General features: G+C 36.7%; 2 protein-coding genes across 3 annotated transcripts in view; both read left to right on the forward strand.

Annotated features, from left to right (window-relative positions):
- The first annotated feature begins 1,369 nt into the window (after window positions 1-1,369).
- The window catches only part of LOC130220643 (ecto-ADP-ribosyltransferase 5-like), a 37,596-nt gene continuing 16,785 nt past the window's right edge, over window positions 1,370-22,180 (forward strand). The window contains exons 1-3 of one of the 2 annotated variants that reach the window (XM_056452861.1): window positions 1,370-1,420; window positions 2,055-2,115; window positions 2,195-4,502. In XM_056452861.1, coding sequence (XP_056308836.1) covers window positions 2,074-2,115; window positions 2,195-3,325 — 1,173 coding nt within the window. In that variant the 5' untranslated portion in view covers window positions 1,370-1,420; window positions 2,055-2,073 and the 3' untranslated portion in view covers window positions 3,326-4,502. Of the gene's footprint in view, window positions 1,421-2,054; window positions 2,116-2,194; window positions 4,503-22,180 lie in introns of those variants that run through there. The other variant, XM_056452863.1, reaches the window with a different exon arrangement.
- Window positions 17,593-21,934, forward strand: LOC130220644 (T-cell ecto-ADP-ribosyltransferase 2-like). Its single transcript, XM_056452864.1, is given in 5 exon segments — window positions 17,593-17,645; window positions 17,836-17,896; window positions 19,685-19,765; window positions 19,767-19,796; window positions 19,877-21,934. Coding segments are annotated over 4 exon segments (972 nt in total). The 5' UTR covers window positions 17,593-17,645; window positions 17,836-17,848; the 3' UTR covers window positions 20,690-21,934.

The raw sequence follows: 22,180 nt of genomic DNA on the forward strand, positions 1-22,180 counted from the left end.
GAATTCTAAAACGCATGCTAGTTAAGATCACAGGGAGCTTCTGGGATCGCGAGAAATACAAACGGCTGAAGTATAAGGTAGACTCAATGAGAAGTACACATGTTTGCAAACCTACCTAAAGATACAACCAATAATTCCGATTAGAGCGATAATGTGGAGAATATTGCTCTTGTGTTGAGCCCAATGAGCCTTGCATCTAAAAATAGAGCTAGCGTGTTCCTTTAGTGATATCGCTTCGACTCACGCTGAAAATGGCGGACGTGAATCAACAAACTGAGGATATGATGACGCGCCTGTCAATCAATATTGGTGGGCGGGGGGACCGCTCTCCTACATCAGGTAGCGGTCGATTTGAAAACCGCTCCAATTGGTCCACCGTTTTTTATGTTGTTAAATTGAAAAAAAAGCACTGGGTGTGCTTATATCAGCCCAATATGACAGTCTATACACCATACATGCACATATGGCAGTCCAAACAGCTTGAAAAGTAGATTTTTTACCATAGGTGCCCTTTAAGTTAAAGTAATGAGGTATATAATTAAATCATTACCTTCAACAACTCTTTTCAAATGAGTAGAATTAACTTTCAATCAATTTTGAGTTAACTACACTCATTTCAGATGGGGGAAAAAACCCTGAACTGTTATATTTTCATATTCTCAGACAATGAATAAAAATCTTTTAGACACAGAAGTTTCACAGTTTGCAAAGAGGAGAGGGGAATACAAATAAGAAAGGACAAAAAAGAACCTTAAATACCCAAAACTGAAAACTCTTTCCAAATTTTTTGAACTTTTACTTCCAAACCTGAGTCTCTTTCGTCTGTTGAACAGTATTTTGAAAAATGCTGAAAACGTGTAACCATTGACTTCCATAGGATTTGTTTTTCTCACTATGAAAGTCAATGGCTACAGGTTTTCAGCATTCTTCAAAATATCTTGTTTTGTGTTCACCAGAAGAAAGAACTCGTATTGTATTGGAACCACTTGAGGGTGAGGAAATGTTGATTTTTGGCTAAGCTATGCCTTTAAGACGCTCAAGATCAACAGAACATTTGTTTATTCAAGTGCAGTTTCACATCCTAATACAAGAGATTCTTAGAAAAGCTAAATATATTCAGAATCATTACATCATAAATGGAAAAACATGTACTTAATAAGTGTTGATAGTTTGTTAATTCAGAAAAACAAAAAAAGTTTGTGGTTTGTCACAGTCATACGTTGCAGAACAAATGCACACACACACATTCAGATACAAAATTAAATTAAATTATATCCCAAAAAAGTTTGAGTAAAAAAAAAACCTAACTTCCTCTTATTTTGGTTTAAATTCTGCTGTTGTCCTCATACAGCACCTCTTGTCTAATCAACATCGTTCTGGATCTCGAGAACCTGAAGAACCTTCTCCAGCCAATTTGGAGGTAAAGTAAAAGATTATTATTAGTGGTCGACTGATATATCAACACTGGTGATATTTGGCAATAATTCAATTAAATCTGCATCGGCCAATATATTTTTCTGTTTGACTTGTAAAAGTGGGACTTTTATTTTGATGGCGCTGCACCAGTGCACAATGTGTTTATGGTATATTTTTAAACTTAAATGGTATATATATATATATATATATATATATATATATATATATATATATATATATATATATATATATATTTATTTATTTATATATATATATATACATATTTATTTATATATATTATTTTATAAATATTATATATAATATTATATTTTAGATATATTGTATATTTTTATTTCCTGTATATTTTTCCCCCAATTTCTGTTTTACGGAATGAAGATTTCTTTCAACATGTTTCTTTTAAGATATATCTCAGCCTTCAAAAAACCCATATCAGTCGACCACTGAGTATTATAACTTATGTAATGCTTTAGTGATGTTGTTACTGTTACACTTTGTTGCCATGAAACAAGTGTAAGTCCATATTCTGTAAACTTTGCAGCGATGTGTGATCATGTTTTCTATATCATGTTTGTAACGTTTCTGGTCTGTCATTATCTGCTCTTCACTGTATTCTTTAGATCATTGAACTCAACGAAGATGATGATTGAAGCTCTTCTCCTCATTGTAGCTGCTCTACAGGTGAGCTTGTGTTCTAGTATTAATATTATTACACACATCAACACTGATGATCTGATCATTATGATTCCTGTTACTGCAGGATCACGGAGTCGCTGTTAAAGGACAGATAGTTCCACTGGATATGGCACCGAATTCAGCTGATGATCAGTATGAGGGTTGTACAGAGAGAATGGCAGATCTGGTGAGAGCAGTGTATTTGCCGAGGGAATTGTCTAACTTTGAATTTAATAGGTCTTGGCAAGAAGGCCAAAAGAATGCCATAGAACCTGAAGATAACTTGTCATATAGTAATTCAATTGCTATTTATGTATACACTAACTCAGATTATAACGTATTTAAACATTTTAATGACGACACTCGTTCTGGTAAACAAGACTTCGAAAACGATGCATACAGATGGTATTCACTACACTTTCTGTTAACAGAAGCCATTCAGATTCTGAAGGAAACACAACCTGGATGCGTTGTAACATATCGTGGTTCAATGGTTCACTTTGATACCAATGTTGTGAACAAAAAGGTTCGCTTTGGCTCGTTTACATCCTCATCCTTTGATATTGATACTGCGCTTGCGTTTGGAAATGTGTCTTGTTTTGAGATTCACACTTGTGAAGGTGCAAATCTGACGAAATACTCAAAGTTTCCTGAGGAGGAAGAGGTGCTGATTCCTCCATATGAGACATTTACAGTCAGTGGCGTTTATCCGAACACAAATGAATGTCAAAGCTACTTTGTCTTGGAAAAAGCAGGGAAGCAAAGTAACCTGAACTGTGCGGTGGTAACCAGAAGAGCTAAGTGCATTAAAAATCGATCATTTTCAAATTTTCAAAACACATTTGACCTTAATGCATTTTGTAGATGCTCTCTTCAAAAACTCAAGCTTTCTTCACATTCGGTGTATCATATCTTAGAGTCAGAGGACCAGCCAGACTCAGTTCGATGTTTAGGCAATCGATGCAGTCATCGCAATCCATACCAAGCCTGGACACTTCAGAACAAGCAGTGGAAAAGAGCTGTAATTATGTGCGGATGCCAACACTTCACTGCTATCAGAGACAACCCTCATGGATGGCATCAGAGATACAGACCGTTTCGTGCTGGGTCAGAAAGTGACTACAGGTTTAAAAATCGGAGGTGCTATTTGTCCTTGCGTTCCCTGAGAATCGACCCTGAGGATGAGAGATTTCTGCAGCCTTGCTGTAGCTCTTAAGCTGCACTAATACTATAAGCGCTGTAGAAAAAATACTGGATTCCACAAAGTACCTTCATGTTGTCCCAAAACAAATTAGTGAGACGTTATTGAATGGTTTGAGTCGTTCGTTCATCATGTGAAAGACAGAAGTCAAACATATGCGTTTAGAGCCGAAAAAAGATTTGATGCGTTCATCCTTCGAGTCCTCGGTTTTGAGTCATCTCTTTACATGCTGTCATGTGATGAACGAACGGCTCAAAAACCCGAAGACTCCAAATGTGAACTAATCATGAGTGTTTCCAGCTCAGACTGCATGCAATGGTTAAGCTTCAATGGGATTGTCAGTGTAGGGTGAACAAGCGACTCAAATTTGAAGACAGAAGAGGTGAGAAGAGCTAATCGTAGATTGAACACCAAATAAACAATGAAGGATTATTTTCTCTTTCTTAGTAGCGTTGCATTGTATAGTAGCATTCTAGTTATGACTTGTTTATAGTGTGATCAGCGCTTGGGTCAGTTGTAGATGTGTTTGGAATCATCTTGTAACATTTGATGTCATTTTGGCAAATTGAAGGAATTGAACGAAATGACTCGGGAAAAAAAGATTTGTTCATCTCGATGAATTAGACTCAAAGGTCCGAGTCAGTAAAATGATCTGAACTTCCCATCGCTAAAACAAATCGATTAGGCTAACTCAATCATTTTTACAAAGCGGATTGAACATAAAATATATACTTTGTCCCCAAATCAATGTAGGAATTGCATTGTTTAAACTCATTTTAAATATGTTGTTGGAAAAAGCAGCAAATGTGTTTTTTTTTTTGTTTTTTTTGAGTGTGCACAACATACAGTATGACTGTTTTGAACTTATATGCTTACATGATTGACATCAGTTTCACATTAATCAACGTTACTGCATACTCTTCTTTTGTTATCTCCAGCAAATATAACAATGTATAAATGAAGGACCCTTTTCTGCTCATTTAACGTTTTAAGTATTACTTTTTATTGTTATATTTGGTACCATTAGCCAAATATGATGTTGTGTGCTGTATTGTCTTCAGACGATGCTAATAGATATGCAAATGTTAGTTATCAGGCTTTTTAGTGTCACGGGACAATGTTGTAAAGCATTGATGTAACATCAGTTAAGATGAAACTAATTTCAATAAATCCTGTTCATTCTTTGCTGTCACTTTGTCTCTTGATTCATGTTCTTGCAAAATTCCACTTACCGACCCAATGACGGAATCCAGTGACGTAGTCGAAAGGAATTCTGTTTATGCCTTTTCAGGCGCTTCTAGAAAAAGTTATTTTAATTGGCAGACGTGAAACAGCAAACTGAGGATATGGTAATGTGCGCCTGTCAATCAATATTGGTGGGCGGGGGGGCCGCAATACTACGTAAAGCTGCGGTCGGTCTCAAAACTGCTCCAATTGGTCCACCGTTTTTATGTTGCTAAATTGAGAAAAAAAAAGGACTGGGTGTGTTTATATCACCCCAATATGACGGTCTATACCAGGGGTCACCTATCTCGGTCCTGAAGGGCCAGTGTCCCTGCAGGGTTTAGCTCCAACTTGCCTCAACACACCTGCCTGGGTGTTTCAAGTATACCTAGTAAGACCTTGATTAGCTTGTTCAGGTGTGTTTGATTTGGGTTGGAGCTAAAATCTGCAGCACACCGGCCCTCCAGGAACAAGTTTGGTGACCCCTGGTCTATACACTACACCCACACACATGTCTGTCCTTTAAGATGTCCCAAGGGAATTGAAAATTTGTTCATTAAAGAAAATGCACACGTGCAGTCTCACATCCTCATACAAAGATTCCTAGAAGAGCTAAATATATCCAGGATTATTACATCATAAATGAAATATATATATATATATATATATATATATATATATATATATATATATATATATATATATATGTGTGTGTGTGTGTGTGTGTGTGTGTGTGTGTGTGTGTGTGTTTTGTTTTGTGGTTTGTCCTAGTCATTTATTGTAGAACAAATGCACACACACACAAACACATTCAGATACAAAATTAAATTAATTAAGTCCAAATAATTTTTTGAGTAAAAAAAACTGACTTCCTCATATCGCCGAAGGATGGCGCCGATGACGATGGCAGCCTCCGTGTCGTGCTCTGCAGTAGTGTTTGTGTTTTTGTTAGTTTGTCCTGTCTCGAGTCATTTTCCTACAATTAGTTTCACCAGAGACGAATTGTTGGACATTCGGGCACATACACCACCGAATATTTTTCCATACCTGGATTTATCTGATGTTCTGTTGGACATCGTAGTCGGAGGAGCCGCGGTGCTGCTCAAACGCTTTCAAGCGCGCAGACGAGGAAAGCGTGCAGGCGCGCTTGTGAAACTCAGACAGCGCGGATTTCGGACCGCGCTGCCTAGCATTCATCTAGCAAATCTCCGCTCTCTACCCAACAAAATAGACGAACTCATTCTGCTCTCTCAGACAAACAGGGATTTTCTGCATTCAGCTGCTCTGTGTTTCACGGAAACCTGGCTGAACGACACCATACCGGACAACGCGCTTCACCTACCGGGCTATCAGCTGTTCAGAGCGGATCGCGACGAAGAATCAACGCGGAAATCACGCGGTGGCGGGACGTGCTTTTACATCAATGAAAGGTGGTGTACAGATGTAACAGTTTTAAAGAAGATGTGCTGTCCAGATCTCGAAGCACTGTTTATTAACTGTAAGCCTTTTTACTCCCCGCGCGAGTTCTGCTCGTTCATCCTCGTCAGTGTTTACATTCCTCCGCTCGCGCACGCGAGTCTGGCGATACAGAAACTAGCTGATCAGATCACGGTGTTAGAGCAACAACACCCGGACTCTGCTTTAATCATTCTCGGGGACTTAACAAAGCAAAACTGTCCCGTGAACTGCCAAAATATAGACAGCATGTTACATGTCCCACAAGAGACAGAAATATACTGGATCACTGTTATACTACAATAAAGGATGCATACCGCTCCGTCCAACGAGCAGCTTTGGGACACTCTGACCATTGTTTGATTCATCTCATTCCAACCTACAGGCAGAAACTGAAAACAGCCAAACCTGTATTAAGATCTGTGAAAAGATGGACTAACGAAACAGAGCGAGATCTACAAGCCTGTTTCGACCTCACTGACTGGAGTGTTTTTGAAGCTGCTGCAAACGATCTGGATGAGCTCACAGAGACTGTAACATCTTATATCAGTTTCTGTGAAGACGTGTGCATTCCTACCAGGACTCATCTCACATACAACAATGACAAACCATGGTTCACTGTAAAACTCAGACAGCTACGTCAGGCCAAGGAGGTTGCTTACAGAAATGGGGATAGGGCCTTGTATAAACAGGCCAAATACACACTGGAAAAGGAAATCAGAGTCGCAAAAAGGAACTATTCTGAGAAACTAAGGAGTCAGTTCTCTTCCAGCGACTCAGCATCCGTGTGGAAAAGTTTGAAAAACATCACAAACTACAAGACACCATCCCCCAGCACTGTAGACAATGAACGACTTGCAAACGACCTGAATGAGTTTTACTGCCGGTTTGAGAAAACCCCCCACACCCACTCTGAACTGCTCTTCACGCCACCATTAACACCACCATCCCCCGCCTCCCTCATACCTGCCCTACAGTTCAGTGAAGAGGAGGTGTGCCAGGTCTTCCGGAAACAGAAGAGGAAAAAAGCACCAGGCCCAGATTTTATAACACCAGCCTGTTTAAAATCCTGTGCTGACCAACTGGCCCCCATCTTCACCCTGATCTTCAACAGATCACTGGAGCTGTGTGAAGTGCCCCTCCTGCCTCAAACGCTCCACCATCATCCCCATCCCAAAGAAACCCAAACTTACAGGACTAAATGACTACAGACCGGTGGCGCTAACATCTGTGGTCATGAAGTCTTTTGAAAAACTGATGCTGGCTCACCTGAAGGACATCACTGAACCCTCACTGGATTCTCTTCAGTTTGCCTACAGAGCAAACAGGTCTGTGGATGATGCGGTTAATATGGGACTGCATTATGCTCTGCAACACCTAGACAGACCAGGGACCTATGTGAGGATGTTGTTTGTTGACTTCAGCTCGGCGTTTAACACCATCATCCCAAAACTTCTCCTGCCCAAATTAACTCAGCTCTCTGTGCCCACCTCTGTCTGTCATTGGATCAACAGCTTCCTAACGGACAGGCAGCAGCTGGTGAAGCTGGGAAAATTCTCATCTAGCATCCGCACAATCAGCACTGGCGCCCCCCAGGGGTGTGTCCTCTCCCCACTGCTCTTCTCCCTGTACACGAATGACTGCACATCAAAAGACTCCTCTGTGAAGCTCTTGAAGTTTGCAGACGACACCACACTTATCGGCCTCATTCAGGACGGTGATGAGTCTGCCTACAGACAGGAGGTTAAGGAGTTGGCTGTCTGGTGCAGTAACAACAACCTGGAGCTCAACACGCTCAAAACAGTGGAGATGATAGTGGACTTCAGGAGAAACCCCCCTGCTCTCCCCCCACTGAGCATCATGGACAGCATTGTGGCAGCAGTGGAGTCATTCAAGTTCCTGGGCACCACCATCTCTAAGGACCTGAAGTGGGACACTCACATTGACTCCATTGTCAAAAAAGCTCAACAGAGGCTGTACTTTCTTCGTCAGCTGAGGAAGTTTAACCTCCCAAAGGAGCTGCTGAAACAGTTCTACACCTCCATCATTGAATCAGTCATCTGCACATCAATAACTGTCTGGTTTAGCTCAGCTACTAAATACGACCTCCAAAGACTACGTCGAATAGTTCGGACTGCTGAGCGAATCACTGGTACAACCCTTTCTACTCCCCAAGAACTGTACTTATCCAGAGCGAGCAGAAGGGCTGCCAAAATCACTCTGGACCCCTCACACCCCTCACACCCAGCACCCCTCACACCCCTCACACCCAGCACACTGCCTCTTTGAACTTTTACCTTCTGGTCGACGCTACAGAGCACTGCGCACCAGAACAGCCCGACACAGAAACAGTTTCTTCCCTCAGGCAATCCATCTCATGAACACTTGATGATAATAATTGTGGAACCAACATCACTACTTGCTATACACTTTTATACACATATACACTTATTTAACAACACACTTTACATGCCAATTTGCACATAACAGCTGCACATATAACGTTGTATATAGTAATAAACATGTACATACACTTGTCAATCTGTATATTTGCACTCACTACTTACTTCTATTTTTAAAAAAATATATTTATTATCTGTTTTTTGTCCTGTCTCTGTAATCCTGTTGCACTGTAGAAGCTCTGTCACGAAAACAAATTCCTCGTATGTGTGAACATACCTGGCAATAAAGCTCTTTCTGATTCTGATTCTGATTCTGATTCTGATTTTGGTTTAAATACTGCTGTTGTCCTCGTACTGCATCTTGATCATACATCATTCCTGATCTCGAGACCCTGAAGAACCTTCTCCAGCCAACTTGAAGGCAGTGGTGGTAAGAGTACAACAAATTTGTACTCAATTACAAGTACTGTTACATTGCTAAAATTATACTCAATTACAAGTAAAAGTACTGGGGTTAAAAAGTGCTTGAGTAAAAGTACAAATTACTCTTTAAAAAAAGTACTCAGAGTACAAATTACTTTTTTGCTGATGGTATTTATTGATCCGTAATTGCTGAATCAGACAAGATCCAGACAATAAAACACATTTTACAATACACATTTAAAGGTACTATAAACACTTTTGAAACATAAACACATTGAACCCAATAATAAAAATAAAAATAAATAAAACAATGTCACAAATATAAAGTTGTTAGTCTTCTTACCATTAAAATGTTAATATATTGTATTTTGAAATATCATTTAGTGCATTGTACAATAGGAAAACAATCAAATGCTGTATTTTAAAGCACAACAAAAGCAGTGCATTGCTTAAGTAGGCTTCTTCTACATTCATACATGTGTACATTCATATGTTATGTGAACTGCATAACAATTATGGATGCAACAATTGTAGATTTTGTTTGTACGATTCTTGAGAATAATGGTTTCACGGTTATCACGTCTAATGTAAGTTTAAGCTTTATATTAGGTCAGTATTCAAGTAAACTGTTGTTATCATCTGCGTTCAGACATACATAATCTTTTTAATAATTTGCAATAATTCGTTTAACATATCTTTTGTTTACATTGCACTGAAAGCCACGCTACGGTGTGAAACGTTTTCTAATCGGTGTGTCTGGAAGGTGTGAGGTCCGCTTGCACGCGCATATTGGCAAATGTTCTTATATAACGAACTTGTGTGCGGAAAAGACACGATATGTGAACAGCCCGCTGCTATAGTTAATCCAGTGTGCGTAAATATTAGCCTTGGTTTAAACTCGGATCTTTAAACTAGCGCACAGGTAGCATAACTTTTAGTTGCTGCAGGTTTTTTCCGTGCGACAGAAACGCAGCGCTGAGAAGCCTTTATGATGAATTAACCGTAATTAACAAATTATCCAAATGTTTTCGGCTGCTCGCGCCACTTGCTTTTTTTGTCAGGTGAATCAGGCTCTGTCTGCGCAGCCTTCAAATGCAGCTCGTGCTGAACGACGCATGTCACTTCCTAAATAAAGCAGCCGTTTTTTCGACTGAACAACAAATTTTATTTTTGATGTCTTGGTCACACTATTTGGAGGGCCGGAACAAATTGCCTCGCGGGCCAAGTTCACCAATTAAATAGCCCTGGTTTAAACGTTAAACTTTAATATCACTTCACTTACAAGTTTTGGAGAAACTTTGCTATTAATCTAATAGCGCGAAACAAACCATCAGAAACCGCAGAACAACACTGCATAGTGCCTAAACATATAAATAAATAAAATATCACACAAATTAAGTTATATGTCTTCTTACCATTATGTGTTTTTTTAGATTAGAGGCTGAAGTCTTGTAAGCCGAAATCACAGCAGATGGCAGACATTGCTTACACTGCATTAGCACACTGTCCCCTTTCTTCCCCCTGTAGGTGAACAGCTCCTCCAGGTGTGGCCATGGGGATTCATCCTCTGTTATTTCTTTGTCCTTTCTGCGTTCTTCAGATGCGTTGTTGGTGTCTTGAATCTCCATGTGTAGAACAATAACTTCGTAACAATACCATCACTGCTCAGCTCACGTAAATCTGCAGCTTGTTTTTCGGCTCAAATAATGTACCAGTCTTTTCATTGGTCCGTTAAGATGAGTTTTTTTTATTGGCTACCGAAGTCAGTGGTTAAAATATTCATTTATTTACAGTACTCTGTAACGAATTGTGATTTTAAAAGTAACAAATTACATTATTCAGCTTAATTTGTACTCAAGTACAAGTAAAATTACTGACTTAAAAATATACTCATGAAAGTACAATTACCCCAAAAATGTACTTAATTACAGTAACGTGAGTAGTTGTAATTCGTTACTCCCACCACTGCTTGAAGGTAAAGTAAAAGATTATTTAGAGATGTTATTACTGTCACACTTGTATAAATTGGCGTGATGGTTTTAATATTTCGAATATTCTCTGTATTTTGTAGATCATTGGACTGAATGAAGATTGAAGCTCTTCTCATTTTAGCTGCTCTACAGGTGAGCTTGTGTTCTAGTGTGAATATTATTACACACATCAACAGTGATGATCTGATCATTATGATTCCTGTTACTGCAGGATCACGGAGTCGCTGCTGATGAACAGATAGTTCCACTGGATGTGACACTGGAACCAAGTAACTTGAACTTTTCAGTGACATCCACAAAACCGAAGTGCATTAAAAAATATTGAGATTGGACGTGAACGGATTTTGTTGATGCTCTCTTCAAAAACTGTTTCCATCACATTCAATGTTTAGTATTGTAGAGTTAGCGGATCAGCCAGACCCAATTCACTGTTTAAGCAATCAATGTAGATATCGCCAGACACACTGAGCCTTGGCACTGATAAATGAGCAAAGGAAAAGAGCCGTAATATCCATGTGCAGACACTTTAGCAGTATCAGAGAAAACACCAATAAAACACTGTTTCTTGTTCAGCCCGATATTGACCATAGGTACAGAAATCGGAGTTGCAAACGGTTCTTGCATTATCTGAAAATTGACACTGAGAAAGAGAGATTTCTCCGGCCCTGTTGTAGATTTTAACACTGGAACTACCAGGATTCTATAACTATTAAATTTAAAGGCAGCCCAGCAGGACCACAACGTCATAAGACGTTTATATTAGGTTAGATTTAGGTTGTGATGTCGGGCGACCAAAACTTAATGTCTAGCCAGTGTCTAAGGATAACGCTCTTTTGATATCCAATAACAAAGTCAAAAGATGTTGATATATGATTGATTTTGGGTTGCGTTGTAAAGTGACCAAAATCCAAGGTGGAGCCAACATCTTACAGTTTTTCTCTATTGGTTTGGCTCATTTCTTGAAACAGAAATTACATTCTCAAAACAACATGGACAAACCTCCAAACCACTTGGCAATTGTTCACAACAGACTTGATTTTCTCATTCATTTCATCAAATTGCAAATGATTAAGTACAGGTAGCCGACATTTAGCACAATTTCCAAGTGAAGAGATCTAGTTGATCTAAACTGATTGTTGATTCTCAGTTCAATGGTTGTTCGCTCCAAAATATGTCAGCGTCATTTCATTGTATAGGTCATCACATGCACAATAGTCTGTTCAATCGTCAAACTTAGTCAAGAACATAATACCATGAATACCGTATATGAATCCGTGAAACATTTAATACATTTATTACAGCAACTGACAGTCAGGTGAAACTAGAACTTGACTAACAAAGGAGGAATTTCCCACATCTTAGATGACCAATCAAGCACTGTAGGCTGCATATAATTTTCACTGTTTTTGTTTGTGTGTTTATATTACAGTATATTTTGTTTTATTTTCATGCATGGAAATTACTTTGTGTGTGATTGATAATGGTTACAATTTCCTTGGCAGTATGAGTGCAATGTGGGATGTCAAACCTTGGAGGCTACTCTTACCCTAAAATCCTATTTCTATTTTTAGTTTTATACACAATTGTATTCTGTTAGCTGGACAAAAACAGTACAGTAACCATTGTCAATGAAGGACTGGGCTAAGACTAAAGGTGGACATGAGGGATATTTTAGTGGTCCTCTGCGTCAGTGACAAAACATCTTAACATTTTGACTCGCAGTGCTTACACAATGCCAAAGGGACGAAGCATTTTGGGGGCACTGACTGTTTTAAATGAGAAGGAAAATTAGTTTTGACACATGAGTGAAATATTTTGGGAAAGATATGAGCTGTTGAAGGTGAACCATGGTGTTGTGCTGAACCATCCACATTATTTTGGCAAAAGCACCGAGAGTGTTGAGAATGTCCGGTCTGTTTCAAGAAAATATCCAAAGCAATTGAGAAGGATATTTGCCATTTTTGTGGCACTGACTTTTTATATGGGAAAGGAATTTAGTTTTGATACGTGAGTGAACTGTTTTTGGGGAGATATGAGCTTTTGCAAGTGAGCTATAGTGTTGTGCTAAACTTTAACACTGTTTTGCCAAATGATCTTAGAATTTTGAGAATGTAATTTCTGTTTCAAGAAATGAGCCAAACCAATGGAGAAAAACTGTAAACCAACATCAAATACTGACATTTATTTCTTCAGGAGCCAAACCAATGGAGAAAAACTGTAAACCAACATCAAATACTGACATTTATTTCTTCAGGAGCCAAACCAATGGAGAAAACTGTAAACCAACATCAAATACTGACATTTATTTCTTCAGGAGCCAAACCAATGGAGAAAAACTGTAAACCAACATCAAATGCTGACATTTATTTCTTCAGGAGCCAAACCAATGGAGAAAAACTGTAAACCAACATCAAATACTGACATTTATTTCTTCAGGAGCCAAACCAATGGAGAAAAACTGTAAACCAACATCAAATACTGACATTTATTTCTTCAGGAGCCAAACCAATGGAGAGAAACTGTAAACCAACATCAAATACTGACATTTATTTCTTCAGGAGCCAAACCAATGGAGAAAAACTGTAAACCAACATCAAATACTGACATTTATTTCTTCAGGAACAAACCAATGGAGAAAAACTGTAAACCAACATCAAATACTGACATTTATTTCTTCAGGAGCCAAACCAATGGAGAAAAACTGTAAACCAACATCAAATACTGACATTTATTTCTTCAGGAGCCAAACCAATGGAGAAAAACTGTAAACCAACATCAAATACTGACATTTATTTCTTCAGGAGCCAAACCAATGGAGAGAAACTGTAAACCAACATCAAATACTGACATTTATTTCTTCAGGAGCCAAACCAATAGAGACAAACTGTAAACCAACATCAAATACTGACATTTTTTTCTTCAGGTATGGCAACCAAAATCCAACGTTTGATAGACGTCATAGTGGTAACGCCCACACAACGTCAAGCTGCAACATCATTAGACGTTGATATTTGGTTGTATTTAGGTTGCGTTGGAAACTGACCAAAATCCGACATCTGTCCAATGTTGACAGACGTCGGTCTGATGTTACACTGCAAAAAATGCTTTTCTTACTTAGATTTTTTGTCTTGTTTCTAGTCCAAATATCAAAAACATTTTCAATCAAAAAGCATTTTCTAGACAAGCAAAACATATTGTCTTTTTTAAAGAAATAATATGCTAATTTTAAGTGAGTTCTTCTTAAAAACAAGTAAAATAATCTGCCATTGCGATAAAAGAAGTAATCTTGTTTTTCCTTTAAACATAAGATTGTTTTTCTTGCCCCATTGGCAGATTATTTTGCTTGATTGTCAAAAATGTACACGACGCCCTCTAGTGGATTTGTTAAAACAGAAGCAGCAAGAAGATGTAGTTCAGGATACATATTCGTTGGTTCTCAAAAATTGTAGCCCTGGGAACATATTTCCAGTGAGACTGATTGCTAATTACATACTTTTCTTTGTAATTTCCAGCAAATATCACATAAATGTAGAAATTAAGGACCCTCATTTAACATGTTTGATTACGTATTACTTTTTATTGTTATACTGATATCAGTAACTAAATATGTTTTGTGCTGTATTGTCTTCAGATGTAACTTAAAGTTATGAATATGTTAGCAGTCATGCTTTTTAATCACAGGACAATGCAGTGATGTAACATCAATAAAGATGAAACTAATTTCAATAAATCCTGTTCATTTTGTCTCCTGATTCATGTTCTCATCCAGCAGAGTTGATCTCCTGCATCCTGCTGCTAGAATTTCATGCACCACATTGTAAAAAAAATATCCATAAATTAGCAGAATTAAGCTGATAAACGTTTTTATATTCCGTTGATAAACAAGATTATAGTATGCAGAGAGAGAATTGCAAAAGATCCTGACAAAATATTTTGAAAACAAAATCTATATTTCGGCTACATTTAAAAAATGCTTGGCAATTCGGTGACAATGCAGTGAGGATGCATGTAAGCTTTTCAATTGTAGCAGTGTTAAAAAAATAACTTACAGTGGGGGAGTAAGTATTGAACATGTCATATTCCTTCTAACGCCTGCTGTTGAACACATGATAGAATAAATCAGCCTTTAGGCTCGACATTTAGGAACGCTCCTGTTGGTGTCGTCAATCTGGAAGCCTGTGCTTGCGTGTGTTTTGAACCAGGTGTGCAATACCTAGTTCAACCACTGGGTGTCAAACTTACATACTGCATCTTAGAGCTTTTGCAGGATTAAATTGCATACAAATCAATCCAAACATGAGAACAGAGGTGGGTTACCATATGTGATTCATTCCAGTAACATATATTGCAGTTATAAACCATATATATTGCAATTATAAACAAAGATATTTGTTTTACACAAGAAAACATTGTGTAATGCTACATGTTGCTAGTGTTTTTTAGCTCATTGGTTTGTGGGTGAAAAAGTGTGTTTGTCGGCTGTCAACCTTTGCTAGTGTTCTAGCAGAATGAGTTTATTTGAGACCTGAATAAAGTGTTTTGGTAGTTGTAGTGCACTTTGAATGTGAAATTAACTGCTTTGCCAAGCTGAAAGTCGGTTAAGAGAACTGTATGAAGAGTTTTGCAAAAGTGACCTAAATATTGAGAAATGTGTCCTAGCTTCTGTAAAAAAAAAAATCATCAAACTCCCTTCTGTGTGACAATTAAAGGTTCTGAAAGTCCAAATGAAATGGTTGTGGTTTAGAAGCTGTTTTATAATATTTGTCAAGTTTCATTTGCATCCTTTTCCCTTATGTGAGACCTGTTAGAAAATAATTGTAAATGTGAAGTTTAAGAGACTGTAGTGGGTTTGAAAAATTGTGGATTTACACACTAGTAACAGATACTAGCATTACAAAAATTCAATGTGTATAATACAATTTCCTGAGTCATTATTCTTCACTGTATATATTCTAATATATATATATATATATATATATATATATATATATATATATATATATATATATATATATATATATATATATATATATTGTTTCTGGGCATGAAATGATAAGTGATAAGCAGAGAATCATTAAATAGTTAGTCATTTGTGCACATCACAGTAGCAGTTTCTCATTCCTTCCAACAACATGCTAATGATTTTGGACATGCATCAACTGCTTTCATACAACTCTCTGCTGTTTATAACATTATCATTCGCTCATTGTCATGTCAGTCAAAATGAACTAAACTTGTGAATGCTGAATAGTCAACCCATATAAAACTAAGAGTCCTGATCTCATTACTTGAGTCATTACATACAAAAATGTTGAACTAGTTGTCAAAATCTGTCAAGCTAATTTTATAAAAATCTTTAAATCTTTTTTTCCTGAAAATGTCTTCCAGACTGAACAATTTGATGAATGATTTACAGACCTGTGTTGTAGGTTCAGTTCCAATATGTACTGCCATATTGTTTACAGTTGTGCACAGCTCTACCCAAAGGAAGTGTTTGTTTGTTGTTAATAAGAGTGTATTTATTCTTCTACACAATGCTGTGAATAAGAATTGCTAAGAGCAAATGCAGTAAAAGCGTGAAATATACATATTCAGTGTGTTGTACTCAGATACCTCAGTAAATGCAGTGATGTCTAACTTTACTGTAGTTTTCAAATGGCTGTGTAAATAGTATATAGTGGTGACTTGAGCATTTTCAGGAAGTGTCACCAAAATCTGACTTTTTTGCGTTGGAAAACATTTACAGAGTAAACTGTCATAATGAAAACAAAGCCATTTGAGGATCTTGTTCATAAACAACGGTGTCAGGACTTCCAGAACTATCCATTTTGAGGAAGTGACACGCTTTTGCAAGTTATCAACTAGGGTTTGCAATGCATTAACTGTTGTGCAAATGTAAATAGTGTTGTGAGAAATGCACCAAAGCCACTGAGAAAAACTGTAATAATAAAAAAAACGGTTGATGGAAACACCAAGATGCGCATAACTGAATAGGATCAACTTTTTTCTTCGATAAGAAAAGATGCGCATAAACTACGATGGAAACACTTTTATCGAACACATTCCAGTATGCGCATTAAAAAAGGTCATGTGATTTTGTTCTAAGAGATCATGTGATGATAAAAATATGTGTGAATGAATAAACCAGCAGGCTGAGCACACTGTAAAACATCTGAACTGTTGTTTTAGTCATTCTAAAATGCCTTAACCCTTTCAGTATAATCAAGAGCGTCTGTGCTCCGTCTTATATGCGATAATCCAGGTTTGTGCATAAAAGTAATTCACATTTTTGGATGGAAACATAGCTAATCAGAGTACTCGAGAGTACAGTTTGAAGAAATATTGGACGAAGGTTTTGAAAATAAGAGAAGGGAATGAGAGAGAGAAAAGTATATGATTAAGATATAAAACATCAGGAGTAAAAGAGCCTAAAGGGAACTGAACCTTTGTTTATTTAAAAAACAGCGCAAGTGCAGTTTCACATCCTGATACAAAGATTCTTAGAAAACCTAAAGATATCCATAATTATGACATCATAAATGCTTACAGACAACTAGACAGTGCAATAAATGAATTTAATCATTTTAAAAGTATTAATTGCGAAAATGAAAGGTTTGGTTTGGGGTTTGTCCCAGCATTTATGTTGCGAAACATATGCAATTACATTTAGATTAAAAAAATAAACAAATAAAATCATTATCCATAATGTTTTGGTGAGTTAAAAAAGCTAACTTCCTCATATTTTGGTTTAAATACTGCTGTTGTCCTCATACTGCACCTCTTGTCTGATCAACATCGTTCTGGATCTTGAGCACCTGAAGAATCTTGATTATTTTAAGGGTAAGGTAAAATATTACCATGATGCATGTAATGTTTTAATTATGTTTTTTATTTTTATTTTTACTATTAAACAATTGTAAAATGTGCCTTTTATTGTGCCAGTCTGTGTACATACTCTATGCTATTCATTTTGGTATTTGTGAAACTGTCATCTATTCTTTCATCATCTGCTCTTCTCTGTATCCTCTAGATCACTGGACTGAATGAAGATGAAGATTGAAGCTCTTCTCCTCATTTTAGCTGCTCTACAGGTGAGCTTGTGTTCTAGTTGTTCAATTCAAGTTCATTTGTATGGTCCTTTTTTTACGTTAACTATCATTCCAAAGCAGCTTTACATAATACATTCATTATTACACTACAATCAAAGTTAGAAAGAGTTGAAGTGTTGAGTATATGGAGGACAGTACAGCGGTCAAACATGTACATATAGTTGAGCTGCTGTTATACAATATATGGTGTACTTTCAAAAAGTGATATAATATGTTTTCAATGAAGTGATCTGTGGTGTGTTTCCGAAAACCATCGTTATCCAACTAAGGTTGCAAGTTGTGTCATTACAAGCATAGTTCATTGATTTGGCATTTCCCAAATCCTTTGGTCCAACTAACATTCGCAAACTGCGTCGCAAAATTGTACGCTTGCAACTACACCTCTGGAGCTGTAGTTAGAAACATAGTTCCTGGCTGTGTTCTGTTCCCAGTTATCCCCCTATGCCCTATTCATTTAAAACATTCTTTTTCTTCACTTCCGCCTTTAGTGAAGTTTTTTTTCCCTCTCCGCTGTCGCCACTGGCATGCATGGTTCGGGATCTGTAGAGCTGCGCATCGTTGGATTTGCTCTTTAGTGTTTGGACTCTCAGTAGTGATTTTTAATCCACACTGAACTGAGCTAAACTGAACTGAACTTAAACACTACAAACTGAACTACACTGTTACTATTTACTGTGACCTTTTATGTGAAGCTGCTTTGACACAATCTACATTGTATAAGCGCTATACAAATAAAGGTGAATTGAATTGAATTGAATTGACATTAACTTTGAATGATAAAAAGCATTAAAGTCATCACTCTTAGGTGTAATTTGCTTTCAAAGTATTTTCACAGTTCAGTTTTAGCCATCTTCATGTTTTCAGTTGCGCTCCCTTCGCAGTGCACTTTGAAAACATTGGTGTCATTTTGAACATAGCCATGGCTCATGGTGAAAGCTATAGGTGACCTTTTATTTAAAAGCGGAATTTAAGTTACGTCTCCAAAGCTTGTGCAAACAAAAAACAGCATACGTTAATGCTTTTAATTATTGGAGGTTATTTACTAAGTATCTGTACTGACATGGGCCTGTTGATTAGAACATCTCTGCAGTGGTTTACATGTGTCAAATTGTAAAAGTAGACTTTTCACAAAATAAAATATAAATAAACAATATCCTACTTAATCATCATCATCATCATTCATATTATTAATATTATTATTAAAGTAGGATTTTTCATTTCCTAATAAATAATACATTTATTTCTAAATAAACAGCCACATTATTTATTTATTTATATGATTTATATATGCTATTAGTATAGGTGTTAGCTTTTGTAAGTGATGTTATGTTTTAGAATAGAATACGTTATGTTCTCAATAATATTTGTAAAGGAAACACAGGCGTTATATCTGCCATTTACATATATTTCAATTAATAGGGAAAATGAGTGCATGTATTTATCAAAACTAGTATTGTATTTGTTTTAAGTGCGTGTAAAACAATATAATCTGCACAAAGAAATGATGTTTTTTTTTTCTAAAGAAGCAGTTACTCCACCCTTTTTAGAGCATCATTATGGGCGTTTTATGTTATAACTAACGTGATTCAAACGATGAATCTGCATCAGAGAAACTACCGGTTTTGGGAAACACTCGTCACTACATCGTTCTTTTTCCCATCGATGCATTGTATTATGTTAGTTCAGCCGCGAGTTACGTCGTTGTTTGGGAAACGCACCCCAGATTAACAAAATAACTAAGAACAAAGTGTGTATTGTGTATTGCTTAAGACTTTGTGCAGTCCTCAGAGTCTTTGTAGGGATGACAGCATCTCTTCAAGTCCTCCTAGAGTTGGCAGCAGTTCTTCAAAGTCCTCGTTGGATTGACATCATCTGTTCACAGGTCTTGAATCTGTTCTAGTATGAATATTATTTCACACATCAATACTGATGATCTGATCATTTGGATTCCTGTCACTGCAGGATCACAGAGTCACTGCTGTTGAAGAACCGATATTTCCACTGGATATGGCACTGAATTCAGCTGATGATCAGTTTGACGGATGCAGCGATAAAATGGCAATCAAAGTGGACAATTACTATCTAAACAATGAAAAAAATGGCAATCCTAACTTCAAAACAGCTTGGGAAATCGGTGAAAAGAATGCTGTAAAACCATCCCCAGAAAATCCACTAAGCCGTAATCATTTAATCGCCATTTACGTGTACACTGACAGAATTGTATATGAAGATTTCAATAAAGCTGTTCGAAACGGTAAACCTACATATGAAAACAGCAACTACAAATGGTATTCGCTTCACTTTCTGTTAACAGATGCGGTGCAGATTCTGAAAAAAAGCCAAGATGACTGCTACAATACTTACCGTGGCACAAACGTGAAGATAAATGATGCAAATGTTCTGAACACAGAGGTCCGCTTGGGCACTTTTGTTTCGTCCTCTCTAGATCCTAACAAAATAAAGCCTTTTGGAAAAAAGTCTTGTTTTGAGATCCGCACTTGTAAAGGTGCTGATATTTCTAAATATTCCAAGCTTCCTCATGAGAAAGAGGTGCTGATTCCTCCATACGAGACATTTAAAGTCACTAAAGTCCAGAGAAAAACAGAAAACAAAAATCTTTGGTGGTGTGAAACCGTGTTCACTTTGGAAAGCTATGAGAAAAAAAGTGACCTGAACTGTACTCTATTCAAGACTCCATCAAGGGGTGCATTTCCCCAAAAAAGACATAACTCCCGCCGAAGAAATAAAAAAATATTTAGTCAAAATTTGCATTAACCTACTTAACATTTCTTTTGTTTTTGGTAAAGAGAGACATGCCATATTTCTCTATCCCATACAAGTTTTAATTATTAGATTTGCTTGCCTTGGTCAGTCTTGCCTTTCTATTTATCCTGAATTGAAATACAGTTGATGTCAAAATTATTAGCCCTCCTGTGTGCTTAATTGTTGCGTAATGGAGAGAGGATTTTTAAACATAACAGTTTTAATAACTAATCTTTAATAACTGATTTATTTAGTCTTTTGCATAGTATTTTGCTACTCATTTTGCAAGATACTAGTATTAAAGTTCAATTTAAAGGCTTAACTGGGTTATTATTGTGTTTACCAGGCAATTTATATGGAAAACAGCGGTTTATTCTAGACAATCAGACGCTAATAATATTAACCCTAAAATTGTTATTAAATTGTTTTTAAACTGCTTTTATTGCAGCCAAATTTAAAAAAAATAAAACTTTCCATAGAAGAAAAATGTATTATCAGAAATACTGTGAACATTTCTTTGGTCTGTTAATTTGAGAAGTATTAGAAAAAGAATTAAAAAAAAACTCACATGAAGGTGATAAACAACACATATATTTACTTTCTTTTACTAGTATTATTGAGAATCTTCCAGACTTGATTCTCTCTATACTATACTATACTATACTATACTATACTATACTATACTATAGTATACTATTTACCTTATTCTTCAATTGTTTCAGAATTTCGGATTCAGTCGCCTATGGGAGAAATGACTAGGAATGATAAACGACAGAAAACGGTCAAACTACTTGCTCGACAAACAAGTGTTTGCATGACTACACAGACAAAGTAGACAAATATAATAAGAAAATATCCGTTTGCAATGTCAAGCAGCATAACAAGCTGTTTCTATCGTCTAAAAATGAATTGAAGTGAATGAGACCGTAAGTCTCGAGCCAAAAAGATTCAAATGGCTGCGTCCTCTCGAACCTGAAGAATAAGGTGAATACTATACTATGCTATACTGTTGTAAACAAATGATAAAAGCATTTACAATAACATATAATCTCATACTAAAGTCAGATATATGATCATACAATATGTAGACAAAAATACATTGATTTGTTGCTTAAATTACATTTGGTGGCAGAAGTAAAAATGAAAATACTGTAAGATGAATCATTTTAATTTTCATTAATATTTGGTTATTGTCAATAACAATTAGTTGCATGTATTTACTGAACTACACATGATTTTGTTCATCTTAACACTTGTTTGTCAGAAAACTTTTATTCAATAAACTTTGGAGATTGAAACAAGCTGTGTTATTGTGTTTATTAAAATGCTTTACTCATTTTGTACATTCCTGACTCAATTCTTCCTGATTCGGGGTTTTTCCTTGTTTATGCAGAGTGTGCAGATCATTCATTTATTCCTTTTCTTTTCGGCTTAGTCCCTTTATTAATCTGGGGTCACCACAGCGGAATGAACCGACAACTTATCCAGCATACGTTTTTAAGC

This window comes from Danio aesculapii, chromosome 3, assembly GCF_903798145.1.
Source record: "Danio aesculapii chromosome 3, fDanAes4.1, whole genome shotgun sequence".
Taxonomy (NCBI): domain Eukaryota; kingdom Metazoa; phylum Chordata; class Actinopteri; order Cypriniformes; family Danionidae; genus Danio; species Danio aesculapii.